Source organism: Centruroides vittatus, unplaced genomic scaffold, assembly GCF_030686945.1.
Source record: "Centruroides vittatus isolate TY-2023 unplaced genomic scaffold, ASM3068694v2 scaffold_861, whole genome shotgun sequence".
Lineage (NCBI taxonomy): Eukaryota > Metazoa > Arthropoda > Arachnida > Scorpiones > Buthidae > Centruroides > Centruroides vittatus.
Genome location: NW_027122718.1, coordinates 4,564,328 through 4,592,139, shown reverse-complemented (window position 1 = coordinate 4,592,139; position 27,812 = coordinate 4,564,328). Strand labels below are relative to the sequence as shown.

The window sequence follows — 27,812 nt, the reverse complement described above, 5'->3', positions numbered from 1 at the left end:
ATAGTATTACATCAGGATTAAGGAAATTCTGATTTCTGAGATTTTAAGCAAATGTAAATTTTAATATCTTTATTTTTACATTTTGTTAGCTTAAAAACCTAATAAATTTTTAAAATATGGATCTTTATAGATAATTTTCAGTCAATCACTAGTCTTGGTTAATTAGGATTCTACCATACTATCATCTAATCTTGATATTATTTTGAAAATGTAGAAATTTGATTAACTTAAATTTAAAAGTTTAATCTTTTTGTTCACAAATACATTATAAATATAATTGCTAATTTCGTATAAAAATGCATTTTGTTTTTTTTACTAGTCTTTATGTTCTTTCTAGGTATGAATCTGTTAGAAAAATCTCTATGTGAGTATCTAGATTCAGAAGAGTCAATGGATCAACAAGATTGTGCTAAATTTCGTAATATGTTAAAAATGTTCTGTTATTTATTATGTCAATTTCTTGAAGCAGTTGAATCTAAATTATATCAAAATTCAAATAAACATATAATAGGAAAAGTAAATGTTTATAAATTAAATATCTTTTAAATATTTATTGATAGATTTGTTGTTTAATTTTATTTTGAAATTATTACAGGGGAAGAAGTTAGTGCAGAATGAATCATCTGTTTGGGATGAAGAACGTATTCAAGGCATTACAGCACTTAATACAATCTGCCAATTAAAATTACACAAGTTATGGGATCCACCAATAATAGAGGAAGATTTTGTCAAGTAATATAAATCTCAAATTCATTATTGATTAACTATAAAATTGTCCAAGCTAATTTTAGGTAGTCACTCAATTTGCTAAATGTTTCCTCTGGTCAGTTTAAAATATTTTAATTATAATTATTATGTTGGGTTAAGTGAGATATACTCGGTTAACACCGGTGGCTATGTACTATGCCGGACCAAAGTCAAGGCATAGTAACCAAAACAGAAATTTAAAAAGTGTATCAGTGTGTATATCTGTATTCAAGAATTTTCTCACAATATGACATGTATTCAATATAGTGGCCTTCTGTAGTGTGATGTATGTGTTTCTGTTCAATTGTAATATGCCCAGGCTTTTGTGTAGTGTGTGTGGTATGACACCTGTAGAGGAGAGAACAACAGGTACAATAAGCACCCTATCCATCCTCCACAGATGCCTTATTTCCTGGGCGAGTTCTGTGTACTTGCTAATTTTTTCAGTGCATGCGTTTTGTATATTGTGAGTGTTTGGAATGGATATGTCCATAATGTATGTGATTTTATTGTGTTTGTCAATGAGTGTGATGTCTGGTCTGTTGTGGTAAATTGTTTTATCTGTGATTATGGCTCTGTCGTAGTACATTTTGTGCGTTTTGTTTTCCGATACTGTCTGTGGAATGTACTTGTAGTATGGCTCGTGGATGTCTAATAATTTGTGTTTCTTTGCAAGCTCTTGGTGTATTATATTTGCTACTTGGTTATGTCTGTGTAGATAATCTGTCTGTGCCAAGAGCTTGCAACCAGAAGTGATGTGTTGTATAGTTTCTGGCATGATGTGACATTTTCTGCATGTGTCATTTGTGAGTGTTGCATCTTTGAGTATGTGTTTTCTGTAGTTTTTAGTATTTATGACCTGATCCTGTACGGCAATCATGAATCCTTCCGTCTCCCCAAAGAGGCATCCCCGAGCTAACCAGCTGTTTGACGCAGTTTTGTTTACAAAATCCTGGGCCAGATCATAAGGATGCCTGCCATGGAGTGCCTTTCGAGCCCACAATTGCTTAATGGTGTCTATGCTTTTTATATGTTGTGTTGTGTCCATATGATGTGAGTGTAAGTTTAATGGTGTGTTATTTGAGTCTGCTAGAGTTACTGCTTTATGTAATTGTGATGTTTCTTGTTTTTTGTAGAAAAACTCTCTGTGACTGTATTTGTTTGTAGTGAAGGTTAACTATGTCAATCAGGCCATGTCCGCCATCTTTACATGGAAGGGTTAATCTTTCTGTGGCGGATTTAGGATGTTGTTGTTTATGCTTAGTAAGTGTTGTTCTTGTTTTCCTTTGGAGTTGCTCAAGATCTGTGTGAGTCCAATGTATAACTCCAAAAGAATATGTAAGTACTGGAATGACATATGTGTTTATTGCTTTAACTGTGTTATGAGAATAGCATTTAACCTACTTTGGTATTCTTTAATTAATCTTTGCTTTATTTGTGTATGTTCTGTTAGTTTGGCCTGTTGGAATCCTAAATACTTGTAGAACTCGCCCTCTTCCATGGATTCAATAACGTCCCCATTTCCAGGTGCAAAATCTTCTTTCTTCAGGATTCCTTTTTCTATGTGAAGTGTTTTGCATTTATCTAGGCCAAATTCCATTTGTATGTCCTTGATGTATGAATGTGTGATTTGTAGGAGTTGATAAAGTTGTTTTTGTGTGGATGTACAAAGTTCTGTGTCATCCATGTATGTACATGAGATGTGACAGTGTAAACTGTGTTGTTTTTTCATGTCTGATATTGTAACCATATTGCGTGTTATTTAACATTTTGGATAATGGGTTCAGGGCTAAGCAGAACCAGAGAGGACTGAAGGAATCTCCTTGAAAAATTCCTCGCCTAATAAAAATTTGGTTTGTTTGTATAGAAGTGTTACTAACCCTGAGATGTAGTGTTGTTCTCCAGTGCTGCATAGTGTTTTGAAAGAATGCAATGAGCGATGGATGTATTTTGTACATGTGTAGAATATGTAGCAGCCAACTGTGTGGAACACTGTCAAATGCTTTTCTGTAATCTATATATGCCATGTGTATGTTTCTGTATTGTTTGTGTGCTTGCCGTAGAATGACTGAATCTATGAGTAACTGTTCTTTGCATCCCCTGTGATTTCTACAGCAACCTTTTTGTTGTTCCGTAAGAATGTCGTGTTCTTCAACATGTTTGTATATTTTGTTTGCGATACAGGATGTCAATAATTTGTAGTGTTGGAAGACATGTAATTGGTCTGTATTGTGTAGGGTCTGTGGTATTATTGTTTTTAGGTTTCATGTAGGTGATGCCCTGAGTAAGAAAATTTGGCATGTCTTGTGGATTGATGATGATGTGTGTTAGGTGTTTAGCTAGTTCCTGATGCAGTGATGTAAACTTTTTGTACCAGAAATTGTGAATGTTGTCTACACCAGGTGTCTTCCAGTTGTGTGTTCTGTTAACAGTGTATTGGAAATCATGAATGTTTATTTCAGCACAGGGCATAGTTGGTATGTTGTGCAAGTTTCTGTTCTCCTCCTCGATCCAGCCTGCATCAGCATTATGCGTGACAGCACTGGACCAAAGGGAAGACCAATATGTTCGGAGTTCTTCTGTTGGTGTGCCACTGTGCTGTGTATCAGTGTTTGCTTTTTTTGTCGGAACGTAGTGATGACTAATACTTGACTTCGTGCATTCCTTGTCCGCAGAATAACTCTGGAATGAGTTGTTCGATCTTGATGAAATTTTCTACGACGACTCATCATCACTCAAAGATGAACTGATTAAAATTTCAACTTTCAAAAATGATCCGTTTTTGTAGAACTGGAGATAGGGGTTTTTCTTCAGTATGGATCATTTTTGAGAGTTGAAATTTTAATCAGTTCATCTTTGAGTGATGATGAGTCGTCGAGATCGGACAACTCATTCTAGAGTTATTTTGTTGACAAGGATTGCACGAAGTCAAGTGTTAGTCGCTTCCTGCACACACGTGTAGAAGCGCCATCTGGTGGTCGGAAAATATGACAAGCATTAAAATGGTAATTTTGAAAGGTAAATGTTGTTGCTAACTGGACACACAACAAATATAAAGAATCTTTATAGAATAATAAGTTTAAACAAGTCTTCTTTTTAAAACGTGGGGCAGCAGCGATCAATATTGATGGCTTTACGATCCATTCTCTCCTTCGTCTTCCTATCGTTAGTATGAAATTTCGATCTCTAAATGGAGAAGCTGCGCAGAGATTCCAAATTGAGATGAAGTCGCTCAAATTCATCATCATCGATGAAATGTCAATGATTGGTGCAAGAATGCTTTACATGATCGAGAGCAAATTGAGGAAGATAAACCCCGAGAAAGATGAGCCGTTTGGTGGATTCTTTATGTATTTGTTTGGTGATTTTCGTCAGCTTCCTCCTGTTAAAGATACTCCTCTCTACTCGAGTGTTTTTTACGATGTAATGTCCCAACAAGTTAGATTCGCATTTGATTCTTTTGAGAAGTTCATTGAACTTAGTAATTCTCATAGACAAAATAGTGCAGATAGTTCCTTCACAGATGTCTTACAACATCTAGCTTCGGGTGATTTCTCTGATACAGATCTGAACATTCTGACGACAAGAAATTGAGTTTATTTATCCAGAGATGAACTCGATCAGTTCCAAATGGTAGTAGAGCTATATCCAACAAATGAGCAAGTTAAACAAAGCAACGAAGACTACTTGCAGTCAACTGGATGCCCTTTTGCTTATATAGCAGGGGTGGGCAAGCAAGATTTCAGTGGGAGCCGAAATGTAAATTTTGCAAAATGCATGGGAGCCGCAGTTCTGTACTATCGTGGTGGATAGTATGGTAAGGCCGGAAAGGATAGCACTTTCAGCAAGAGCCGCATGTAACTCAAAAAGAGCCGCACTTGCCCATGCCTGTTATATATCATCTGAAAACACTCCAGATATTGCCCTGCCTTCGTCCAAAGATGACTCAAGCTCTTGGTCTCTCGGTCCCTCCAAGTTTTTGAATCTCTCAGTTAATGCCAGAATCATTCTGAGAGTCAACTTATGGGTGCAAGGAGGTCTCGTCAATGGTTCACTAGGAACTATACGCTACATTATATATGTTCCTAATGCTCGCCCTCCAGCTCTTCCTCTGTTTATTTTAGTGGAATTCGATAGCTATCGGGGACCTTTCATCTATGATAATCTGTTTCCAATAATCCCCATAACACGCACTTCGAACGATGGCAGTATATTGCCCTCTCGTAGACAGTTTCCCCTTACCTTAGCATACTCGATGACTATACATAAATCACAAAGATTAACTCTTCCAAAAATCAAAATAGATATAGGGAAAAAAGAAACCGAATAATATATATATATGATTTCTATTGGAAACAGAATTCTAATAGAAATCATATATATTGTTGAGAACGAATGATTCTTTGTTGCTTTTTTCCTCATAATCTAGAAAATAAAGGTGCGAGCAGCTTCGTTCCGACTACACGCTGATACAGCGTTACTTAACTAGTTTAATTTGTCTGTAAAAGAGTTTTTCATTGTTTGTAAATAATTTATTTTGTTGTTTTTGTAGTGTACATGTTTTGTATCGTTTGAGTCTACGTGCTTTGGCAGCAAGTTTTTGTTTTAGTGTATCAATGTATTCTGTAATGCGTGTGTTGTGATGTTCATGTTTTGTGTGTGTTTTTATTTTCTTGAAAATGTTTTGAGCTGTTTCCTTAATTTGGGTGTTATGTTGTTTCTAGTGTATTGTGTCAGTCTGCCTAATTGCTGTCTAATGTCATTTATTTGTGTTTCTATTCTTCTCTGCCAGGCAGGCTTGTGATAGAATTGTGTTTTCTGTGTATTTGTCTGTGATTGTACTTTCAGTCCATGGTGTGTCACTACTGTGACTGCCCCAGCATAAACTAATGTATGAATGTCTGCGAGTGTAGAAATTGAATGAATGTAGTGTGGTAGTGAGTGAGTGTTTACATAATTTAGTGTTTTTCCTACTTCCTTTGACGTGTTGATTTTTGGTATTCGTGGTCGTTGTGTGGGATCTGTACCTGTATATTTAGTGAGTGTTTCCTGAAATATAAGTGAGAGCATATTAACTAAATCCATGTCTATGTTATCAGTGATGGACGAGGAAGTGTCTGTAGTATCGTTAGTGGTAATTGTTGTATGTGTGTTGTTATCAATGCTTGTTGCTGGATTATCCTGACAGGTTACATGATCTTCATTAATGTTAGATGTTTCTGTCTGTTGATGTATGTGATCAGCAACCTGTTGTTTGATAAGTTCAAGTGTTGTTTGTGGAATAAGGTTGTTGTGTATAATTGTTCTTTTTTGATCAACAACCCTTTGTTCGGTGACAGTGAGAAGAGGATACTGTTGTGTGAATCTATAGTGTAGTTGTTGTCTGTATGCTGTCATGTTTGTTTCGAGTTTTGTGATCATGTAGTAAGTACGGATGATAAACTCATTCATTTCTACTGTCCATTTCATCTGTTGGCGTGGTTTTCCAGCCTTTGAGGTCTGTGGATGCATTGCCACAGAAACACCAAGGCTGGGTTGGTTCCTCACATGTGTTGAGGGCATTGCAGTAGCCATGCTTGGGCCGGTGCTGCTTTTGCCACTGGTAACCAAGGGAGACTGTGGCCTATTTTTCGAACATGAGCCTCTGCCTAACACACGAACACGGACCTTGCTAACCCGGGCGACGTCCGAGCCAGTATCACACTTTGATCTGGTTATTACCATAATAAATATCTCCACAGAATGTGGGTGTGGTCACTCTTAGCTTCATTTCTCCCCATAGACCTTACTGGCATGGGTGTCCCTACCAAGAGCTTGTGCTTCAGCCTGCATTGCCCTATGGATCAGTAAAATTACTGGGCTCTCCCACCACGACCAGGTGGTGACCCTGGGAGAGTTGTCATCATCACCATCATCATCATCATCTTCTTCTTCTTCTTCATCTTCATCATCTTCATCTTTTAAAGATAATCTTACTGGTATGCAGTAAGATTTATTTGTACATATTCAATTAATATTCTTTACTAAAATATTTTAGAAAACATTATCAGTGATTTGTATAATATATAATTGACTTCTGAAGTTTATTTATAATAGATTTATTTTTATTAAGCTATTGTAATTTAGATATTTTTTATAAAATTCTTTTATATCATTTTTAAAAAGTATTTATTTAACTCTGTTTATTACTCAATTATTATTAATTAGCAGATGGGTCCGCGTTGCTTGGGTAAAAAGTAACGATAGTGAAGATTATTAGATTATAGCTGATCTTATCTATTTTCACCAGGTGCAAGAATTAGGTCTTTTTTCCAAGACTAATTAGAGAATTTTTAGATCAATTTAAAAATATGTTTGACTTTCTACAAAAACACAAAAGATTGTACCTAAAATAGTACAGTAGAAGCTGAGTTCTTCAGGGTAATCCTTAACCCTTTCCCTCTTTCCTGCAGGGGGGAATTTCCTAAAATCCCATCTTAGTGTACATTCTCATGACATACCCTGTGTACCAAATTTCAACTTTCAACTCCTAACCATTTGGGCTCTGCACTTATTATTATTATCAACCCATCTCAATTATATTATAAGATTTATTTATAGTTCATATATAGTATCTAATGTACTGTATATTATTAATTGAAATAATTTTTTATTTGTCTCTTTTAGCTTGATTATGAATTGTTGCTTCAAGTTATTGGAAAATCAGAATACAGTTCGATGCAAATCTACAAAGAATGCCATTTTTAATCTTCTTGGTATTTCATTAAAAAAATATAAAAACAGCTTAAGTAAGATTTCATTTTAGTAATTTTACCATTAATATCAAGAAAATAAAATCATAATAATGTATGGCTATTTTAAAGGTTGCAGTTTAAAAATTATACAATTTGTACAGCATTTTGATTATTTAGTTTCTCCTCTGGCTCAAGCAGTTGAATTATTTGTAAATGAATATGGTATTAATAATATTGTGAATGAAATAATAAGGTATGTATGGAATTATAAATAAAAATATTTCAAAACATTTTTTATATTAAATTGTCATTTTATAAAATTATACTTTGTATTTTCATTATTTTTTAGGGAAATAAGTCAAATGGACATTCAAGATTTAATTAGAGATAACACAGGAACCAAATCAGTCTCCCAGTTCTTGGTGGAAATCACAGAAAAAATTCCTTCTGTAGTTTTACATTCTTCAAGTCTCTTGCTTCATTTTCTTGATGAAGAAGTAAGTAGTGAATTATAAATAAATTTATCTAGTTTTCTAAAACAAATATTTTTATTTATCTGTTTAAAAAAATATAATACACAAATTTTTATTTAAAAATATTGTTGCTTCTTGTAATAATTCTTATAATTTCTCTATATAAGCAAATTCTTATAATAAATTTATTATGCCTCAAGTCCAATTAATTATTCAAGTCCAAAAAAAAGCATAATCATCAAATTTGTAGATAGAGCAAAAATTAAACAAATAAATAGCAAAAAATTTACATGAATGTTTCCAGACAATAAAAATATCCAGGATGTAGTCAAGAATGTTTACTTTAAAAGCATGAATTTATACAAAATATGTAGTTCCATAAATACAGCAGGAGCATAGCATTGTTTCTTTTGCAGTTTGTTGCTATTTTACTATATGATACTGATAATACAGTGATAATACAATAAATTTTTCAGCTACTCCACTTAACTTTTTTGAAACCAGCCTAGTGCAGGAATGGTACTATTAATGTTTTTTTTAGGATTACAAAGGGATCACATTGTTGTCAAACATTACATGCCTTCAGGACCCACTGTGATAGTGAATCACATTCTGATCTCCTGAAAACACTTTTGAATCCAGAGATCAGAACCAAAACAGCAAGAACTTGCTCACCCATTGTGCTCTACTGCAACATGACAATGTACAGTCTCATACCTCATGTATGACTACTGCAACCATCCAGGAGATTTGATCCTGCTGCATCCACCATATTCACCAGACTTTGCACCATCAGATTACCATATCTTTGGGTGCCTAAAAGGAAGGATCTTGGTGTAAAAAAAATTTGTTCTGATGAAGAGGTTCAACAGGCAGTGCATGAATATCTAAGTACATGCCTCAAAGATATTTTTTGTTGGAATAAATGTGGATAGTTATTGAATAAGTGTTTTACATGAAGCTGTAAAATCACTGTGACATCCCCACCTTTAAGAGCTGATTTTACCCCATGAAAACATTTTTCAACTGTTAGAAGAAATGTATATCTTGTAGTTTTTGATTTCTGTAACATATTAATATATAAGAATCAAAATCAGAGGAACATTTGGGTGATAGTCCTTGTAGTCTTCTAACTTATTTTTATGAAATTAATTAAAATTAAGTAGAACTGCATTATTAAATTTGTATAAATTCTTTCATATAATGAACTTAATAGCAATTAACATAATTCATTTACTTATTGAAATTTGTTTTTATAATGCATAATCTTTTAGAAGAATATTTAGGAAGAAAGGTATGACAAATGGAAATATATCAATTTTTATTTTAAATTTTTATTTTTGATTGATTATATAGGAAAGATGTATTATATGATATATATTATGTTAAAATTTTCTTTACAGCCTTATGTTATGAGATGTGGTGTTCTATCCATGTTTGGAGAAATAATAATAAAAGTATTTAGCAATACTGAATTAGAAAATAAAGCAAAGGATTTGAGAGATCAAATGTTGGCTAAATTAGAAGTAAGTTTAGTAAGCTTTAAATACTTTATGCACAAGAACATAGTCCTAATTTTTTGTGTATTTAGGAACATATACATGATGTCAATGCTTTTGTCAGAAGCAAAGCTCTTCAGATATGGCAAAATTTATGTAAGCAAAAAGCTATTCCTTTAGATCATCAGCATCCCCTATTAGTTTTAATCATCAGTCGATTGATGGATAAATCTAGCTTTGTTCGAAAGTATGCAATTCAATTTATTAATACTATAATTCAAGTCAATCCATTTGGTGGAGTTGTAAGTAATATATTTTATTATAATTTATACTGTAAATACGCTTTATTTATTAATACTGCTATCAAAGCTCGGTATTGAGGAACTCCAAGCAACACTTAAAAAAGAAGAAGAATATTTAGAAGAGTTACTTTCTGAAGAACAAGATGAAGGTTATTATTTAGATTTATATTTTATGTTAGAACAATTTATCTAATTTTTTAATTTATGTTTTATAAAATTACAGATGAGAATGAAAAAATAATAGAATGGGAAATTATTAAAAAGCATTTTACATCAATGCTAAATGATGAAATTGAAGAGGATATCACTCAAGATACAATTTATCAGTAATTCAAAATATATACTAAAATAAATGATTATAATATTTCCCAGAATAAGAATGGAGCTGATGTGCTAGATCTTGAATATGTATCAGTTTGCTGTCATAGCTAAACAATGAAAATTTTTTTAAATGTTATGTTTGGATTTTTTAAAAAATATTCAAAATTTTACAAATGTAAGAATATGATATAAAGCAGCGGTTCCCAACCCAGTGGTCCGCAAGAGGTAAAATATGGTCCGCAAAAGATTTAAAACTTTTATTCATTTTAAATTATTATTCCCACATTGATACAAACTGAATTTAATTTTTACGAAAAATATTATGTTTTCTATTATAATAGTACTGTTAAAGCATGTTACTCTTGAGTTTAACGATTTCTTAGGTTAACAGTTTTGATTAAAGTTTATTTTTAGATTGACACAGTTTATTATTCTTGAACCTTGTGGTCTCTGATAACAACAATGAAATCAAAGTGGTTCCTGGTCAAAAAAGGTTGGGAACCGCTGATATAAACCGCTGCTTTTTTTTTTTTTTTTTTTTTTTGAATTTGAAATTATTTAGATATTCCAGAAATTTCAAATAGATTATAACAATTTAAACATATAATTTTCTAATATATGTAATTCTACTTCATAATGAATACAAAACCACTTTCCTTTGCATATACAGACTAATGAATATCAACTTCATTATTACTCTTGGAAAGACTATAGTTTTAAAAATTCATTAATAAAGTTAAATAACTTTGACAAATTTACATAAGTTACTTTTGACAGAATTCTTTCTAAAAGCCAAGAATCCTTAAATGATCAGAATTTAAAGGAATTTTTTCAATATACAATAGAGCAACTATCTGATTTTGAAGCCATAATTGAAGATAATGAGTAAGAAATTATTTTTCAGACTAGACATATCTTATACATTTCATTTGTAATTAAGACATTCTATTGCAGGGAGAAAATTGATCAGGATAATTTATATATGACGAAAGCTCTGTTTTTCATTGAAAAGTGTTATATAAGTAAGAAAATATTTTAATTAAAATAGTAATATACAGTTGATAACAATATATAAATGTTTTAAGTTTTTCTGAAAAGGAATTTAGAAAGTTATATTATAACATTGTTTGTCTGTTTGTTCATTATGCATGCCTAAGACGTTTGACCAATTGCTATGAAACTTGGCAGTTATATTCAAATACTTCCAACTTAGATCATGTCATACATCCCACCCCAAATTATTGATTGGATTTCTGTCTACATTTGATTGCTGGCTTTACATGTAGTGCCATCTATTGAGAAAAAATTAACAAAATAATTAACTAAATATAATTCTTACAAAAAAAGGATATAATTTTAAAATATATATGTTATATTCACTGAATTGCTATTACAATGATATAGTGCGAAATAGATGCACCATTACACCATTACTGTGACAGGTAGCACATAGTATTTGCCTGCATGGAGTGTAGTAGTGTTTTGCCCCTGTACATCATACTTTTCCTGTTAGCAATAGGATGGTTATGTATCTAGTACTGGTTATGTATCTAACTTCATTCAGGGAAATTTTGAATTGAAATAACATGACTTGCAGTACAAATCAGAAGTTCATATATAATCTCCTCCTATAATCTGGTCCTCTTACGATTTCCATATCTGATTTCAACTTTCATCTGTCTAACTCTCTTCTTGAGATTAAAGAAGGAGATGGATGGACGATAGTTGAAATTTATAGGTCTACCATTTTTTCAAATTGCAGACCGATAAGTACTCTCCAGTAACTGAGTGGATAAAACCACCGAACACCAGTAGTCTGTTGTGGGTTTGAGAATGGCCAATGGACTAACCATGTGGAGTTTTCTGGGTTTTCTTTGCATTAGTAACACTTAAATTAAACTTTATGTAAAGCTTTTCCAAGATGCATTTTTTTTGGCAGATTGCTCACGTGTCATGTTGCCATAACCAAATAAATAAAACTAATTCTAACAAGCGATTATTTATTGTGACATTGTCACAATGCCAGGCTCAACTTTTCATCACTATGTTCTCAATTCTTTTAGTGGTGGTATTGCCTCTGTATATCATACTTTTCCTGTTAGCAATAGAGTTGTGTTAGTCATCTATCTAACTCCCTTCAGGGGAAAATTTTGAATCAAAATAATGTTACTTCCATTCCAAATAATGTTACTTCCATTCCAGAAGTTTGTATATAGTTAATCTGGGCCTCTTGTCCTAAGCTTTGCACATTTGGTCTCAACTTTCATCTTATCTAATAAAATTATATTTTTAACATTTATCATCATTCATATGAAAACAAATTGAAATTATCATTTCTGCAACAGAAAAGTGATAAAGTGATTTATTTCTATGTACGATCGCTACTTTTTTCTACTAAATTTGTAATTTTACTTAACAGTTCTTTCATTGTAATGTCCATTTCATTTTTATAGGACAATTATTTATTGACATTTTTTATATTTTTAAAATAAATATAATTAATAATAATAAATTAATATTAAAATGAATAAAATGTAAATACATATAAATTTATTGTTATTTTTAAAGATTATTTAGAAATAAAACAAAAAGATAATTCTGTAAATTATGAAGATAAAACACCAGCTGAAAATAAAATCAAGAAACAACAAAATTTAGTCTATTATTTCAGAGTAAGAATTTATTATAATTAAATAAATAGAAAATAATATATATTTTTGATTTGTATTTAATTTTCTTTGATTAGAATATGCTTCAGTTTTCTCAAGAAATTGAAAAAGCTTTGCCAATAATTTGTCAACTTCTTCATTCTACATATACTTCCAGTGATATATTGGAATCTATTAGATTTTTTGTAACTGCTTATCAGTTTGGCATTAAAGATGCTGTTTTTGGAATTAAAAGTATGCTTTCTCATATATGGTCAAAGGAAGATGTAATAAAAGATGCTGTAGTATCAGCATATAAAGAATTATATTTGGCTAACACAAGTTCTAACAGAAAGTAATTATTATTATTCTGAATTATTTTTCGGAATATAAATTTTTATAATTTTAATTCATTTAGTTTCTTAATAATTTTCTTCTATTATTATTAATTACTGCAAATTTTTGTAGAGAGAGTGTCTTGAGCATTGTGAAGAATATTATATTGCTCATACAAGGATCAACATTTGCAGAAGAAATATGTCTTGAAAAATTGGTATACATTTCTTATAATATAAAATATATGAAATTCAAGAACTAAAGATGTTTTATTCAATACAACTGTATTTAAATAATATTATTTACATTAAGCTATTGGTTTTTGTAGATTTAAATTGTTTTGATTAAAGGTGAACATTATATAATTCTCTCAGTTCTATGCATCATCATCAGTTTTTGCTTTTTAATTGTAAAATTTAATGTAATTAATATAATAATTTTTAGATAGGAGAATTTATGAAATCTGAAGATTTTAATAATAATATAATTGAAATGTTATGGGATATTTATTCAATGAAAATACCAAACTCCACATTAGAAGAAAGTCATTCTGCATTAAAGTTATTAAGAATGGCAGCAACGTAAGTAAACAAATTTAAAACAATTTAAATACACAATTAAAAATATAATTTACTTAGTTTATTTAATTTTTTATTTTAGATTTCAAACTGATATTGTTGAGAAAAATATTGAACTTTTGTTGTCAGTAGCATTTAATTCAGAAAATATGCCAGATTTTGTTTTTATTTGTGACGTTTGCAAAATGTTGTTGCAGTTAGCTAATTCAAACAAGGTTTAATATTTATTATTTATATTATAAAATTTATCATAATTAGTAGAATATTGTTTTTATTCTAAAATTTATGATGATAGGATAATTCAAATAAGAGTTACTATTTTCCAAATGAAGATGTTATGTTCAAAAAACTAAGTGATGTTCTTGTTAAAGGTAGGAAAATATTAAAAAGTGATGTATTATGGACAATTCTTTTACACATTTACAAACAAAATTCATCTAGAATCTAATGAAAGTTTTAACATTTTAGGTGTAATTAAATTAAATGATCACTTTTGGATTCCTATGGCTGAACAAGCAATAAATGTAATTTATAAATTAGCACATAGGCCAGATAAATTATGTGCAAAAATTATGGAAGAATTTTCTCATCTCGTTAGTGATTCTCAATCACCTTTTTCAGGTAATTTTAAAATTTTTAAAGTATACAAATTCTTATTCATTTCAGTTTTTAATTTTTATTTTATCTTAGAAGATACTTCAAGATTTCCACTTGGAATTTTGCAACGAATTATCAGCTTTTCTGGTCATGTTGCACTTCAACATCTTCTCTACATTGAAACGTATGTAATACCAGAATTAAAGAAACAAATCCAACAGAATAATACTCAAAAAGGAAAAAGAAAATCAGATACTTCAAATATTAGTTTAAGAAAAAGATCATCAATATATAAAGATGTAAATATGTTTTAATTTTAATATGAATTTTTCTACTACTAAATTTTGAATAGAAAATGTTATGATTATAAATTGAATATTAAATTGATAAATATAAGGATAATTTAACAAGTGAGATGAATTTTTGAAAATAGTGGCACGAATTTTTTTTATTCTACAGTATTATAATTTCATTTTATTTTTATGTAAGTTTTCCATCATCTTACAAGTTATGATATGTCTTGTTTATAAACATTTTTGGCTAACTCGTAAAAGAAACTTTTTCACCATTGTCTAGGCCTCCTCTTTGCCTCTGAATCTTCAATTCATTAAATCTTTCATTAGTATTTAAAAAATAAAAAATCCAAAGGAGTAAAGTTAAGACTGCAGGGAATATTGAGAAGTTGAGGCGCAAGTACAAACATTAAACTTGTACAGCAAGCAGAAGTACACGTTTGATGTTTTAAGTCCAAGTAAAAGACCTTGCGGTGCTCGTTTACATCATGTGACTCAACAAATGTCATGCATTGACTCACGGGAAATTTGTTGAAAAAATGGCAGATATGTTTATATCTGCCATTTTTTCAGATGGTTATATCTTAGTCTTATATATGCTGGAAGAGGAGATCGAATCGAAGGTCCGGGTAGCGTAACTGGCAACGTGTCCACAATGTAAGCGGGAGTTGCGGGTTCAAGTCCCGCTTCGGGCTGATTCTTTTCTTCCAGTTTAATCTAAATTAGTTAATTAAATATTATAATTATTAATTTTAATAAGAGATGGTGCCTAATGCCTAACTCTAGTGCCAAATTTATTTCTAATCTATAATCATATATCCAAAATTTAGCCCGATCATTTACAGCAGTTGTTGGTGTATTTGCTTAGGATATCAGGTTTTGTTTGGTGTATATTTATAGATACATTTAACATCGAGGGTTACCAGCAAAGGTAAATAAACAAATTAAACTGTTTAAAAGTATTTATAGGATGTTTAATAACACTAAATAATTATTTTTAATTCTCCTACCGTATAATCAGACGATAGGACTACCTCATACTTTTGTTGAGGGAAGTAGTGGCTTATGTAAATTCGAAAGCAGCTCGGAAAATTAATTTTTAGATTATAGACAAACATATTTCGCTGTTGATGGTAGAAGATGCCGTGGAAGGACAAACCTACCCTAAGATAAGCTATTATGAAGACAAGTATATGTAAATTCTATAAGCACTGCACATCACTTGCTAAAAAGTTGAATAATTAAATAATTTCTGGATTAAAATTGTCTGTTTTTTTACAATATTCATAAATGCTTAAATGATCATTATTTTTTTTATTCACTAACACAAGGTGTGTTACCATTTTAACACTTGGCTGTATTTCATCTTTATTTAGTTGATAGTTATCAACTAAATAAAGATTAAAGATTAGAAGATTAAAAATCATTATTTTAATAAAATACGTCATAATTTTAACCACAAACAGAAAAAATGAAGAAGTTTAAGCCAATCATCTACTTGCCATTCTAGACGTAGCAAACGCCATTATTGACCGTATAGAATTGCCAGATGGTGGCGCTCGTCTGTCCACCATTCACATTTTGGTCTGAATACATGCACCTCAACCTCTCTACATTAAGATTATGGAACCCAATATTATTTGTGATAGTGCTAATGGTTTCATTACTGTATGAATTCTTGCATTATCATGGAGAAACAAAACATTCTTTCAGTTTCTCTCTTCTTTGGTTTTCAGGATTTATTGTATTTTTCAAGATATCACATTAGATTTTACTAGTTATTCTTTATATTGAGTGTAAACATCCATAACAGTAGAACCATAAACATTCCAAAATACTCAAAAGAACTTTGCCAAATGGTTTCTTTAACTAACCATTAAAACTTATTTCGGTAACTGTTTAATGCAGAATGCAAAGAACATCATAAGTTTATAGCATTATACTCTTAACTATTTACCAATTTTACAACATTTATGAATATTTACTTAATTCTGTATTAAATAAAATAAATATACATGTATGAAAGAACAATATTATAATACTCAATCAATTTAATAATGCAATATGCTATAAATATAGTATTAACTGAATTTTTACAGCAAATATTATAGTATTTGCATGAAATATTAAATTATAAAGTACAGTCCCAGAAAGTTGACTCTCAATAACTCAACATACTGTAAAACTCATCATGGAACAAAAAGAAAAAACAAATATAATCTAATTTATATCTTTATAACTTAACATTAGAATAAGGTAAGTTATCATTCTTCACTGGTGACACTTGGTAATACCATCAGTTCCACATGATAACAAAGAATATAAACCTTTTACAAAAGTGTCACTGCAAAACCATGGTGTGAATGTCACTAAGTGGAAAGTAGCCATTTGAAAATCCAATATTTTTTTTATAATTAAAATTTGACTAGAAATAGAAATAGTCATTATTGATATGTAGTTAATACATATGAATTTTCTCATATAATACCTTATAATATACATTGCCTATAAGTAAATTTTTATATCTTTTGTAGTATAGTAATTATTTTATGTTGGATTGTACTGTATATTTTCTTTCTCTCTGACTGTGTTAAAATATTAATTCCTTTTACTTCTATGTCCTTACTCTTTTAAATTTGTGTATATGTTGTCTACTAGGACCTTGTTTATTAATAGAACTTATTATACTGGTGTAGTTTCTGATTAGCAAATAGAGATCTTATTCAAAAGTCAAAACAAGATGGAAATAAAGATATTTTGTTTTGACTTTTGATTAAGATCTTCTCTATTTGCTAATCAGAAACTACACCAGTATAATAAGTTCTATTAATAAACAAGGTCCTAGTAGACAGCATATACACAGAAATTTTTGTTAAAATATTTTTTATAGATTAATTTGTAGTAATGTATTATTATAACCTCCCCAGAGCTTGTAAAACTGATCATTTTCGGTAACTGGTCACTTTCTCAGTCCATATTCAGTCGAGTTTGTGGGACTCTACTGTATTTCAAATTTTTAAAGATATTCTACTATACTTACTTGAAATATTACGTAACTACATATTGTATCATCATTGATTTCTTAATTTGAAAAAAAAAATATTGTATTGTATAAAAAGTTTTCTGTAATTATGAGATCAAGAAAGATAGTTACTTAAATAATATTTTGTTACATGTAAATATATATCATTCATGTTCTTTAAAACCATAGTTGTGTTCTTTGATGAGTTATTTTTTTCTAAACTGTTATAATTTATTTTCAGGATAATATGAATAGTTCAATTCCAGATGAAGATGTGGGAATGATAGAATTGGTTGATGAAACAGAAATAGAATATTTTAGAAAAACATTTGAAGCAAATATTTTTAGTGGTAAATATTCTTTAAATAAATTATAACAATCTGATAGTTATTTATTTTAGTGTTTACAAAACTAAACAAAATTAATTTTAAATTTTTAATTTATTATTATAAACCTTAATTTTGTTATTATTAGTCTTTGTATTATATGTCTTACTATTATTTTTGAATGTTTATGTTTATTATTAAGTTATTTCAATTTTAATTTGAGAAAAACCACAAAAAAAAATATTTATAAAAGAAATTTATATTTATAAAATTATTTTTATTATTTTAGAGGAAAATTTGTTTGGAATAATATATCCTTTAGTAATTGAAATATGCAAAACTCCAAATAAATATTTAGATAATCATCTTCAAGCAACTTGTGCAATAACTCTTGGAAAATTTATGATGATAAGGTAAAGAAGATTTATTTCTATAAATTATTGTTTAAGATGACATAATAAAAATTTTTATTATAGTTCTTCATTTTGTGATTCTAATTTGCAATTACTGGTAACTTTAATGGAAAAATCAACAAACCCAGTTGTTCGTGGAAATACAGTTATTGCTTTTGGAGATCTTGCTGTTCGTTTTCCTAATATAATAGAACCTTGGACAACTCATATTTATAATAGGTATATCAAAATTTTAAATTATTTAAAAATTATTTAAAAAATTAAAAATTAAATTTTTATTTTATAGATTGCATGATTCATCCACAGATGTCAAAAAGAAAGCACTTATTATATTAAGTCATTTAATATTGCATGATATTATTAAAGTAAAGCAACAAATTAGTGATGTTGCTTTGTGTCTAGTAGATAAAGAAGATTGCATTGTACAATTAACAAAAGTATTTTTTCAAGAATTATCCAAAAAAGTAATCCAAATTGCATAATTAAGTTAGAATTCTGATTTTTCTTAAATTATGACAATTTTTTAATTTTTTTTCAAAAGGGAAATGCAATTTATAATATACTTTCTGATATTATCAGTCACTTATCTGATCCAGAAGTTGGAACCACACAAGAATTTTTTCAAGATGTTACAAAGTATGATGGTTAATATTATTAAATGTTTTCTTCAAGAAGTTAAAATATATTATAATTTTCAGATATCTATTTCAATTCATTGAAAAGGAAAAACATGTAGAGGCTCTTGTTGAAAAGTTATGCTATAGATTTAGAACAACAAGGTAATTAACTCTAAGTTATTATGTATTATTTGAAACATTAATAGCTTATTTTTATTTCAGTTTTATATAAATTTTGCACTTAAAATCTTGTTTTTATTAAAAGAAATATTAAGTTATAAAAATTATGAAATTGTATTGAGAGATAAAATGAAATGAGATTAATAAATTTAATTAACATTAATTATCACTTCTTGTAATTAAACTAAATTTTATATTAATTATATAAAAAAAATCTATCAAAGATATAACAACATGGTTTCATGCCTTGTGTTCTTGTCATGCATAGATTTTTTTTTACAACATAACCAATGACCAACATGGTAAGAGCTAATTATTCAATCAAGAAATGAAGTTGATAAAAGTGTCTACTTTAAACATCTAACTAGGGATAAATCTTTCCAGCATTGATTAGGTTAGGTTGTTGATTGCAGCAAACATGAAAACACTGGATATTATATCACCGTGATATGCATTCATTCCTCTGCAACATGCAGAGGACACACAGTGATTTGATTCATTCAACATGATGTTAAATTTATAGTATAATGAATCACAACTTGTTCAGCATATTTTATGGACTGATGAGGCACTATTTTCTGAGAATAGATTGTATAGCTGTCAAAATGTGTACCACTGGACAGCTTGCTCCACAATGCATATGACATACACTAACAAGGGAATTGTCTGAGTGTCTTTTAATAAATATTAATGACATTTAGTTAATAATTATGTTAAAAATATACAAACTCTATATTAAATTTGTAATATTCACTAAAAGTGTTAATCAGAGTCAATAGCAATCAAATGTCATACTATTTTATATTAGTTTAACACAAATATGCAAATTTTTAGAAGTGAAAGGTCGCAGAGGAAGACAACAATATTACATTTACAGAGTAGAATAAGGAATAAACTCAAATAAATGTTATGTGAAAGATTAGATTGCGGCAGTTGGCAACATGGTGTTTGACCACCGTCCCCAACCTATGTGACGTCAGACTGTGGCTAACTCCACTTTTTAGGTGGATATGCTTTTGTCTAGTTGCTCACCTCACTGTGCACTCCAACCACTGTTTCCACAGTCAATGTAATTGTAACTCTTGTATATAGTTCTGTAAAATAAAGTTGTGACAGCGACCATTGAACACCATCGTCTGTCCTGGAATCATTCATTTGACACGATGACAACACTATTCATAGATGTAATCGGATTGATTGACATAACCGATTTCCTTCTCAAGAGGTACGCCTTAGTGGCCTCCTCACTGGTGAGCTGGACGTGACCTCCACAACATAGTAATCTGGACTAGGTGATCCCAGCGACGCTAACCATTTCAAAACCCGGTCTCTCCACACCAGTCAAGCAGCTGAACTAACAGTTAGTTTGGCTGCTTGACCAGCTTGGAGAGAAAAAAGGAGGCCTACCTGGATTCCTGTCGATGAAGTCTGGGATTTGGGTTTTTGAAATGGTCAGTGTCGCTGGGACCATCTAGTCCAGTTTACTAAGTTGTGGAGGTCACGTTTAGCTCACCAGTGAGGAGGCCACTAAGGCATGGCTCAGTGTTTTTCAACCGGGGTGCCATAGCGCCACGATTGGGGTGTCGCAAAGTTTAACACCTTTAGGCATTTTCTTGGAAATTTACTTAAGTGTAGTTCAAGATAACTCATTGTCAGTATTTCGACAAAATTCAATGGACTTAAATTTTGATTTTGAACATGTAGAAACACTATTTTTGCATTAAAATGCTACTTAAAACTGCCAATTTTTAAAATTTTTCTTCCCGGAGAAGAAGTCTCCTCCCCAGACCCCACCCCATCATTGCACATAATATTCATTTTTGCAAAAGATTCATCTGCCCCCAATTAAAGCCCCCCTTTTTCAGATTCTAGATTTTCCGCCGGTCAAGGGTACCACGATTTTTTATTTTTCAATCGGGTGCCACTCAATGAAAAAGGTTGAAAAACACTGGCATACCTCTTGAGAAGGAAATCGGTTATGTCAATCAATCCGATTATATCTACGAATAGTGTTATCGTGTCGAATGATTCCAGGACAGGTGATGGCGTCCAATAGTCGTCGTCACAACTTTATTTTACAGAAATATATACAAGAGTTACAATTACATCGACCATGGAAACAGTGGTCGGAGTGTGCAGTGAGATGAGCAACTAGACAGAAGCACATCCACCTAAAAAGTGGAGTTAGCCACGGTCTGACGTCATGTAGGTTGGGGACGGTGGTCAAACACCATGTTGCCAACTGCCGCAATCTAATCTTTCACATAACATTTATTTGAGTTTATTCCTTATTCTCCTATGTAAATCATGGATGGCCAACCCATGGCATGCATGCCACAGTGTGACACGGTGGAGTTTTAACAGTGGCATGTGAAGACTTATTGAAAAATTTAAAAATTTGAAAAAATAATAATGTTATCTTCAGGAACTTTGTCAAAGTCCATAAAAACCATACTCATACGCTGTTGTGACTATGCGCAATAACACAGAAAGGTTGAGACTATGAACAATACACTTTATTGTTTGTTCGGAAACAGGTACATGGTTAATGGCGAGACATCGGTATAACCATGGCAGGACAACGGTCCAATGACCCTAGTTGCGTGACCACTCATTCTCTTTATCACTGTTGAGGGGTGCCCTCATTGTCGCATCCCTCACATACACTACTGAATACAACAGCACTGGAAAGCAGCATTGTTGTTAGCCCACAAGAATAAACCTTATTCTGATGGAGAGGAGATAATAAAAAAAATAGCCTTTTAATATTTGCCCAAAATGTCGGTGCTATAAATGGTGGCATTGTGTCTTGCTATGGTTGTCTGTTTCAGTGTTGCCAAATTTGGCTACTCTTGTTTTAGTTTGACATAAAAAACATCATTTGGCACATTGGCTACTTTTTATAAAATTTTTGGCTACAAACACTAAAAACATCTGGCAGCGCTGGTCTGTTCTCAAGCGAGTGCAACACTCTGGCTGTCTGGCTCAGTTGATTTTAAACTGAGGAGCAAGACATTAATCTTTTTTTTAACTGTTTTTAAAGTTTGGTGTCGAGCGTCATTGTTTCAAAAATTTTATTTTCACTATGTCCATGAGTAAACCTTCAACATCAAAAAGAAAATATGAAGAGGATATTGCAATCTGTGATTTTAAAACTGTCTGGGAAGAACATTTTTGTTTATGCTTCAAAATACTTCCAAGCCTGTTTGTTTGATATGTGGAATTTGTATAGCAATGCCGAAAAAATTTAACCTGGACTGACATTTCAAACAACTGCATAGTGATTTCAACAGCAAATATCCTGTCACATCACACTTGCAAACGGAATTTATCAATAAAAAAAAAGAAATCTTTAGCTGGCCAACAATCCTTTTCCAGAAGAGAAATGACAAAATGGAAACTATGGCAAAGGCTTCTTATGAACTTTGTTGTTTGTTCGGAAACAGGTACATGGTTAATGGCGAGACATCGGTATAACCATGGCAGGACAACGGTCCAATGACCCTAGTTGCGTGACCACTCATTCCCTTTATCACTGTTGAGGGGTGCCCTCATTGTCGCATCCCTCACATACACTACTGAATACAACAGCACTGGAAAGCAGCATTGTTGTTAGCCCACAAGAATAAACCTTATTCTGATGGAGAGGAGATAATAAAAAAAATAGCCTTTTAATATTTGCCCAAAATGTCGGTGATATAAATGTCAAAAATATGATTGATAAAATAGCTTTGTCTAGAAATACTGTCATGCGGCGTATAGATGACATGGGCCAGGATGTTGGCACACAAATTGTCTCTGGACTACAAAATTGCAATTACTTTTCATTAACTTTGGATGAAAGCTGTGACAACACAGACAATGTGCAGTTAAGCATATTTGTGCGTTAAACAAATGATAATTTTGATATTGTGGAGGAACTTCTTGATTTGCGCCAACTAGTTTTAACTACAGGTGAGGACATTTTTAAAGAACTTAAAAATGTAATTGAAGTTAACAAAGTAGAGTGGACAAAATTAGATAGTGTTTGCACAGATGGAGTGCCTTGCGTGGTTGGCAGGATAAAAGGTTTTGTTACATTGCTTGAAAATTATTTGGGAAGAAAAGTTTTTAAGTATCATTGTATTATCCATCAAGCTCTTTGTGACAAGAACTTAAACCTGTCTTCTGTTGTTGACCCTGTAGCGCCCTGTATCAACAAAATACGAGCTCGAGCTCTGAATTGACGATGATTTTGCGAGCTTTTTCTGGAAGAAATGGAAGAGAATGGTGAGTTACTCCTTCATTGTAGTGTGTGCTGGCTTTCCAAAGGAAGTGCACTCGCAAGATTTTGGAATTTGAGGGAGTATGCTTTAAAATATCTGGAAGAAAACAATGAACTGCCCAGTGAGTGCTTGCTACTCAAGAATGAAGATTGGCTATGGGATTTAGCTTTTCTCACTGATATTATGACACATTTAAATAATTTAAATTTAAAATTAGAGGGAAAAGATTGTATTTTTCCTACCCTAGTTGGTCATATATCTTCTTTTGTGAACAAACTTTTGCTTTTTTGTCTCGATTTTGGAGAAAAAAGATTAACACATTTCACATTAATGCAGGAACTAGCTACCAAAGTCAATAATGCTCCGAACTATGATAGATTTAAAAATTTAATATCCATTTTGCAGGATTCATTCAGTGCTAGGTTTGATGATTTTCAAGAAAATAAAAAAAAAATGCTGATCTTTTCACAAATTCTTTTTCAATTTCTCTGCAAGACATTAATTGTTACCTACCTGAAATCCAAATCGAAATTATTGACCTACAGCACCATACTCCATTGAAAAGCAAATATAAGGAACTTATTTCAACTGCAAGTGATCCAAATTATATTGAATTTTGGAAATTTGTACCAACAATATCTGACAGCCAAATTGTGTAAATTTTCCAAATTTACACAATTTGGCTGTCAGATATTGTTGTAGGTTTGGATCAACATATGTTTGTGAACAAATGTTTTCTATTATGAACATAATAAAATCAAAATATCGTTCAAGATTAACTGATATGCACCTAAAACACCTAATTTTGTTAGCATTTTCAAGAACTAATCTTAATACAGATGACTCGGTAAAAAAACTAAAAATTCAAAAGCCATATTAATTAAGTACTGGCTGTTTAATAATTATTTAGAATTAAATGTTTCAAGTTATTCATTTTTATTTTATACATAACCTAACTGACTGAACCTTTAAAAATGTTTATTAACAATAAAACCTAAGTTTGTACTTTTGTTTTATTTATTATATTATTTTTTAAATCTCCACTACTCAGACTTACATGAAAAAAAAAATGTGCTATTTGTGTAAAACTCCCATAATCAGCCTATAAGTAACATTTTTTCACCTTTTTATATTTTTTACTATGTTGGAAAAGTTGGAAATGGCATGCATAATTTTCTTTTTTTCAGATAGTGGCACTCTTCTCAAAAAGGTTGGCCATCCCTGCTGTAAATGTAATATTGTTGTCTTCCTCCGCAACCCTTTCACTTCTAAAAATTTGCATATTTGTGTTAAACTAATATAAACTAGTACGACATTTGATTACTATTAACTCTGATTAACACTTTTAGTGAATATTACAAATTTAATATAGAGTTTGTATACTTAACTATAACTTAACTATTAACTAAATGTTATTAATATTTATTAAAAGACACTCCAACAGTTTCCTTGTGTGTTTTACCCTAATTGTCTGGTATGGAATTGGGGCAAGTAGCATTTTGGTCCCATATTCATTGATGGCACCTGAATAGTAACTGATATCTGAACGTCCTAAACACAACAGTGGACAAATGACTTGATAGCATGTCATTGGTGCAATTACAGTAGCTTTTGTACTGCACAATGACATGCCAGTTCATTTCCAGACAGATATGCATAAATGACTCAGAGTAGTTGGCAACTAGGATAGGACAACACGACTCTGTTCTATGGCCACCAAATTTTCCAGACTTGATCTCTCTGGATTTTTTCCTACGAAATCACCTAAAAGCATTGGTATATGATGTGTACCTGCTACCCAGCAGCAGCATGTGATGTTTGCAAACTGGAAAGACATACAAGAGGCCTGTGAAATGGTGAAACCAGGAATGCTATGTGCCATCTGTAACACCATATTCAACTGTCTACATCTTTGTATTGCTGTTGAAGGAGGTTGTTTTGAATATATTCGCTAACAAAGTAAAAGTCAGTTTTTTTGTATCAATTCCTGCAATGTTATCTTTATCTCTTACAGTCAGAAATTACTTGCGTGTTATGCTAAATTGTTTTAAATTGATTCCTTTCTGTTATTTTAGTTCTGGAATAACATGCATACACTTGTGTGCAATGTTAGAAACATCTCTTTTGCACTGGATAGATGATGTTTAAGTGGACACCTTATATATGTTATATGTAATAGAATCAGAACATTAATGTTTTTATGCCCTCCTTCTATTGTAAATGCTTGAAGATGATAATTTTAATGTTATTGAAAGTACTTATGATGAATGTATGATTTGTTTTAATAACTCTGTTATTTTTATTAGTTTAGAAACTGTTAACACTGAAAGACAGTTTTAGAATGCACTTTAAACAGAATCTTAGAAAAGGATTTTGAAAAAAGAAAATCTCTCTGCTATCTAAAGTAAAATAAATTATTATTTTATATTAAATGATGCAGAAATTTGAATAGAAAATGAATCTCTTATTGAGAAGTTGATTAAGAGTTTTGAAGTTATAACAGTTAGAAAATACTTTAATATCTGTTACACTATATAGAATTTGAATATTTGAAATTACTGTATATGCTTAAATTTATATATTATGAATATTTAGGTAATTAATATATTCTTGTGTAATATAAATATTTATAATTAGATTATAATTTGAAATTTTTTTTAGAAATGAAGTACAATGGAGAAACTTGGCATTTTGTTTAAGTCTCCTAACGTATAATGAACGAAGTTTACTAAAACTTCAAGAAAATCTTGGTTGCTTGGGTGAAAAACTTGCTGATGACATTGTTTATGAATATATGACATCAATTTATAATGGAGCAAGAAAGATACCTAATTTAAAAGGAAAAGCAAAAGTAAGTATTTTTATCTCATTTAATACATAGGAATTAAAATTATTAACTTCTATAATGAATATACTAGACTATAATTGAAGAATTAGAACAACAAATTGAGATTATGCATAAAAATGATGGACAAGAAGCAGCTGTGTACAATGAAGACTCTGTTGCTAAATCTCTTAGTTTTAAGACTCCAGCAAAGACACCTGGTTCAAGTAAGATCTTATTTATTCATACATTATTAATCTTATTAGAAATATTTAGAAATAGTTATCAATTTGTAACATTGACAACATTTACAGTTCACTCTAAAGTTATTTACAGTAACAGAAAATATTCAACTTTTTCAGAATGTCTATTAGTCAAATGCATTACTGTCTGTTTTTCTGGAAATATGAAATTCCTAAATTAATAATAAATTATTATTTCATGCTTTAATTTATGAAATTATGAATCAAAGTTAGGAAAAAGTTGAAAAATCTCTGTGTGTGTGTGTGTATTTAGATAATTCAAACAAATTTACAGAAATAAAATGTTTTACATAATGATATATAACAACTGCTATGGAATTTCTGTATTTTATGTATTGATAGAAGTATTTGTTATTAAAAAGAATATGTTTTATTGTAATTAGGATGTATTTTTTATTAAAACTTAACATTTTCAGCCTAATTTGTAGGCCATCCTCAGACCTAACATAAAAATTGCAATTAAGAGATATCTAACTATGCAGTTATGAAGGATATTGCCAAAACTACAGATTTCTCTTAATTTTCATATATTTAAACTTATTAATCTGCTTTGACATGCATCTTATTTTAGAGTATTGTAAAAATAAAGCAGCTGATAATGTAAATAAAAGAGAAAAAATCACAAGAACACACATCAATAGAGAGAATCCCACACTAGTAAAATAACTAATAAATTGAGACATTAAGAAATTCAAAATTATGAAAGCTCTTTACTGCATAGATACCTTTTAATTTTCAAACTCTGAATTTCAGAATAAATTAAGGTGAGGCCAGCGCACAATACAGAGCAAGTTATACAAGTTACATGACTTACATGAATAAGAAAATGCATAATGAACAACAGGATCAAAGTTTTAGTTAATAAAAGAAAGGAGAAATAATACTATTGTAAAATTGCATTTAAAGTAGTCAAATAACTTTTTTGGAATGGACTGTAAAGCTACAAATTGGCTATCTACTGTTATGGAAAATATTCAACTTTTTCAGAATGTCTGTTAGTCAGGTTTATACCTGGAAATCAGATTCTTTTAGTTGCAATTCCAGAAGTATAGAGAGATATGAGAGTAGTGAAAAATTTCCTGATCAAAAAGCATCAATTCCTGTATTATACTCATACCAATGGACTCTTGGTTTATATTTTAAAGAGCCATTAATTCTACTATCTGGCTAGGAACATTTATGGAAGAAGTCAAGAAAAAGTTTGAGAGCTGACATATTCTGAACCAATTACGGTGTGTAGATGATGAAACCAAACAAAAACAAACGTTATCAAACTCCTTCTGAGTCTTTCATCAGGTTTTTTAACGATTCCTCAATGGTTTTTTGTTTTGGAATAAAATTTAAACAAGAGTTTTTATATAAGTTCGAAAATTA

The 27,812-nt window shown here is 30.7% G+C and overlaps 1 protein-coding gene across 2 annotated transcripts in view; it reads left to right on the top strand.

The window, feature by feature from the left end:
* Nucleotides 1-27,812, top strand: part of LOC136990051 (condensin complex subunit 1-like) — a 40,254-nt gene that overhangs the window by 7,886 nt on the left and 4,556 nt on the right. For both annotated transcript variants that reach the window (XM_067288391.1, XM_067288392.1), the window contains 27 exons: nt 338-516; nt 596-732; nt 7,414-7,535; nt 7,611-7,734; nt 7,831-7,978; nt 9,358-9,480; nt 9,546-9,755; nt 9,823-9,904; nt 9,979-10,081; nt 10,854-10,961; nt 11,031-11,098; nt 12,645-12,748; nt 12,823-13,079; nt 13,193-13,277; nt 13,505-13,641; nt 13,721-13,853; nt 13,934-14,009; nt 14,107-14,259; nt 14,329-14,534; nt 17,792-17,900; nt 18,166-18,289; nt 18,353-18,508; nt 18,576-18,753; nt 18,831-18,925; nt 18,988-19,068; nt 26,013-26,202; nt 26,270-26,402. In XM_067288391.1, the coding sequence (XP_067144492.1) occupies nt 338-516; nt 596-732; nt 7,414-7,535; nt 7,611-7,734; nt 7,831-7,978; nt 9,358-9,480; nt 9,546-9,755; nt 9,823-9,904; nt 9,979-10,081; nt 10,854-10,961; nt 11,031-11,098; nt 12,645-12,748; nt 12,823-13,079; nt 13,193-13,277; nt 13,505-13,641; nt 13,721-13,853; nt 13,934-14,009; nt 14,107-14,259; nt 14,329-14,534; nt 17,792-17,900; nt 18,166-18,289; nt 18,353-18,508; nt 18,576-18,753; nt 18,831-18,925; nt 18,988-19,068; nt 26,013-26,202; nt 26,270-26,402 (3,621 nt within the window). The remainder of the gene's footprint in view (nt 1-337; nt 517-595; nt 733-7,413; nt 7,536-7,610; nt 7,735-7,830; nt 7,979-9,357; nt 9,481-9,545; nt 9,756-9,822; nt 9,905-9,978; nt 10,082-10,853; nt 10,962-11,030; nt 11,099-12,644; nt 12,749-12,822; nt 13,080-13,192; nt 13,278-13,504; nt 13,642-13,720; nt 13,854-13,933; nt 14,010-14,106; nt 14,260-14,328; nt 14,535-17,791; nt 17,901-18,165; nt 18,290-18,352; nt 18,509-18,575; nt 18,754-18,830; nt 18,926-18,987; nt 19,069-26,012; nt 26,203-26,269; nt 26,403-27,812) is intronic.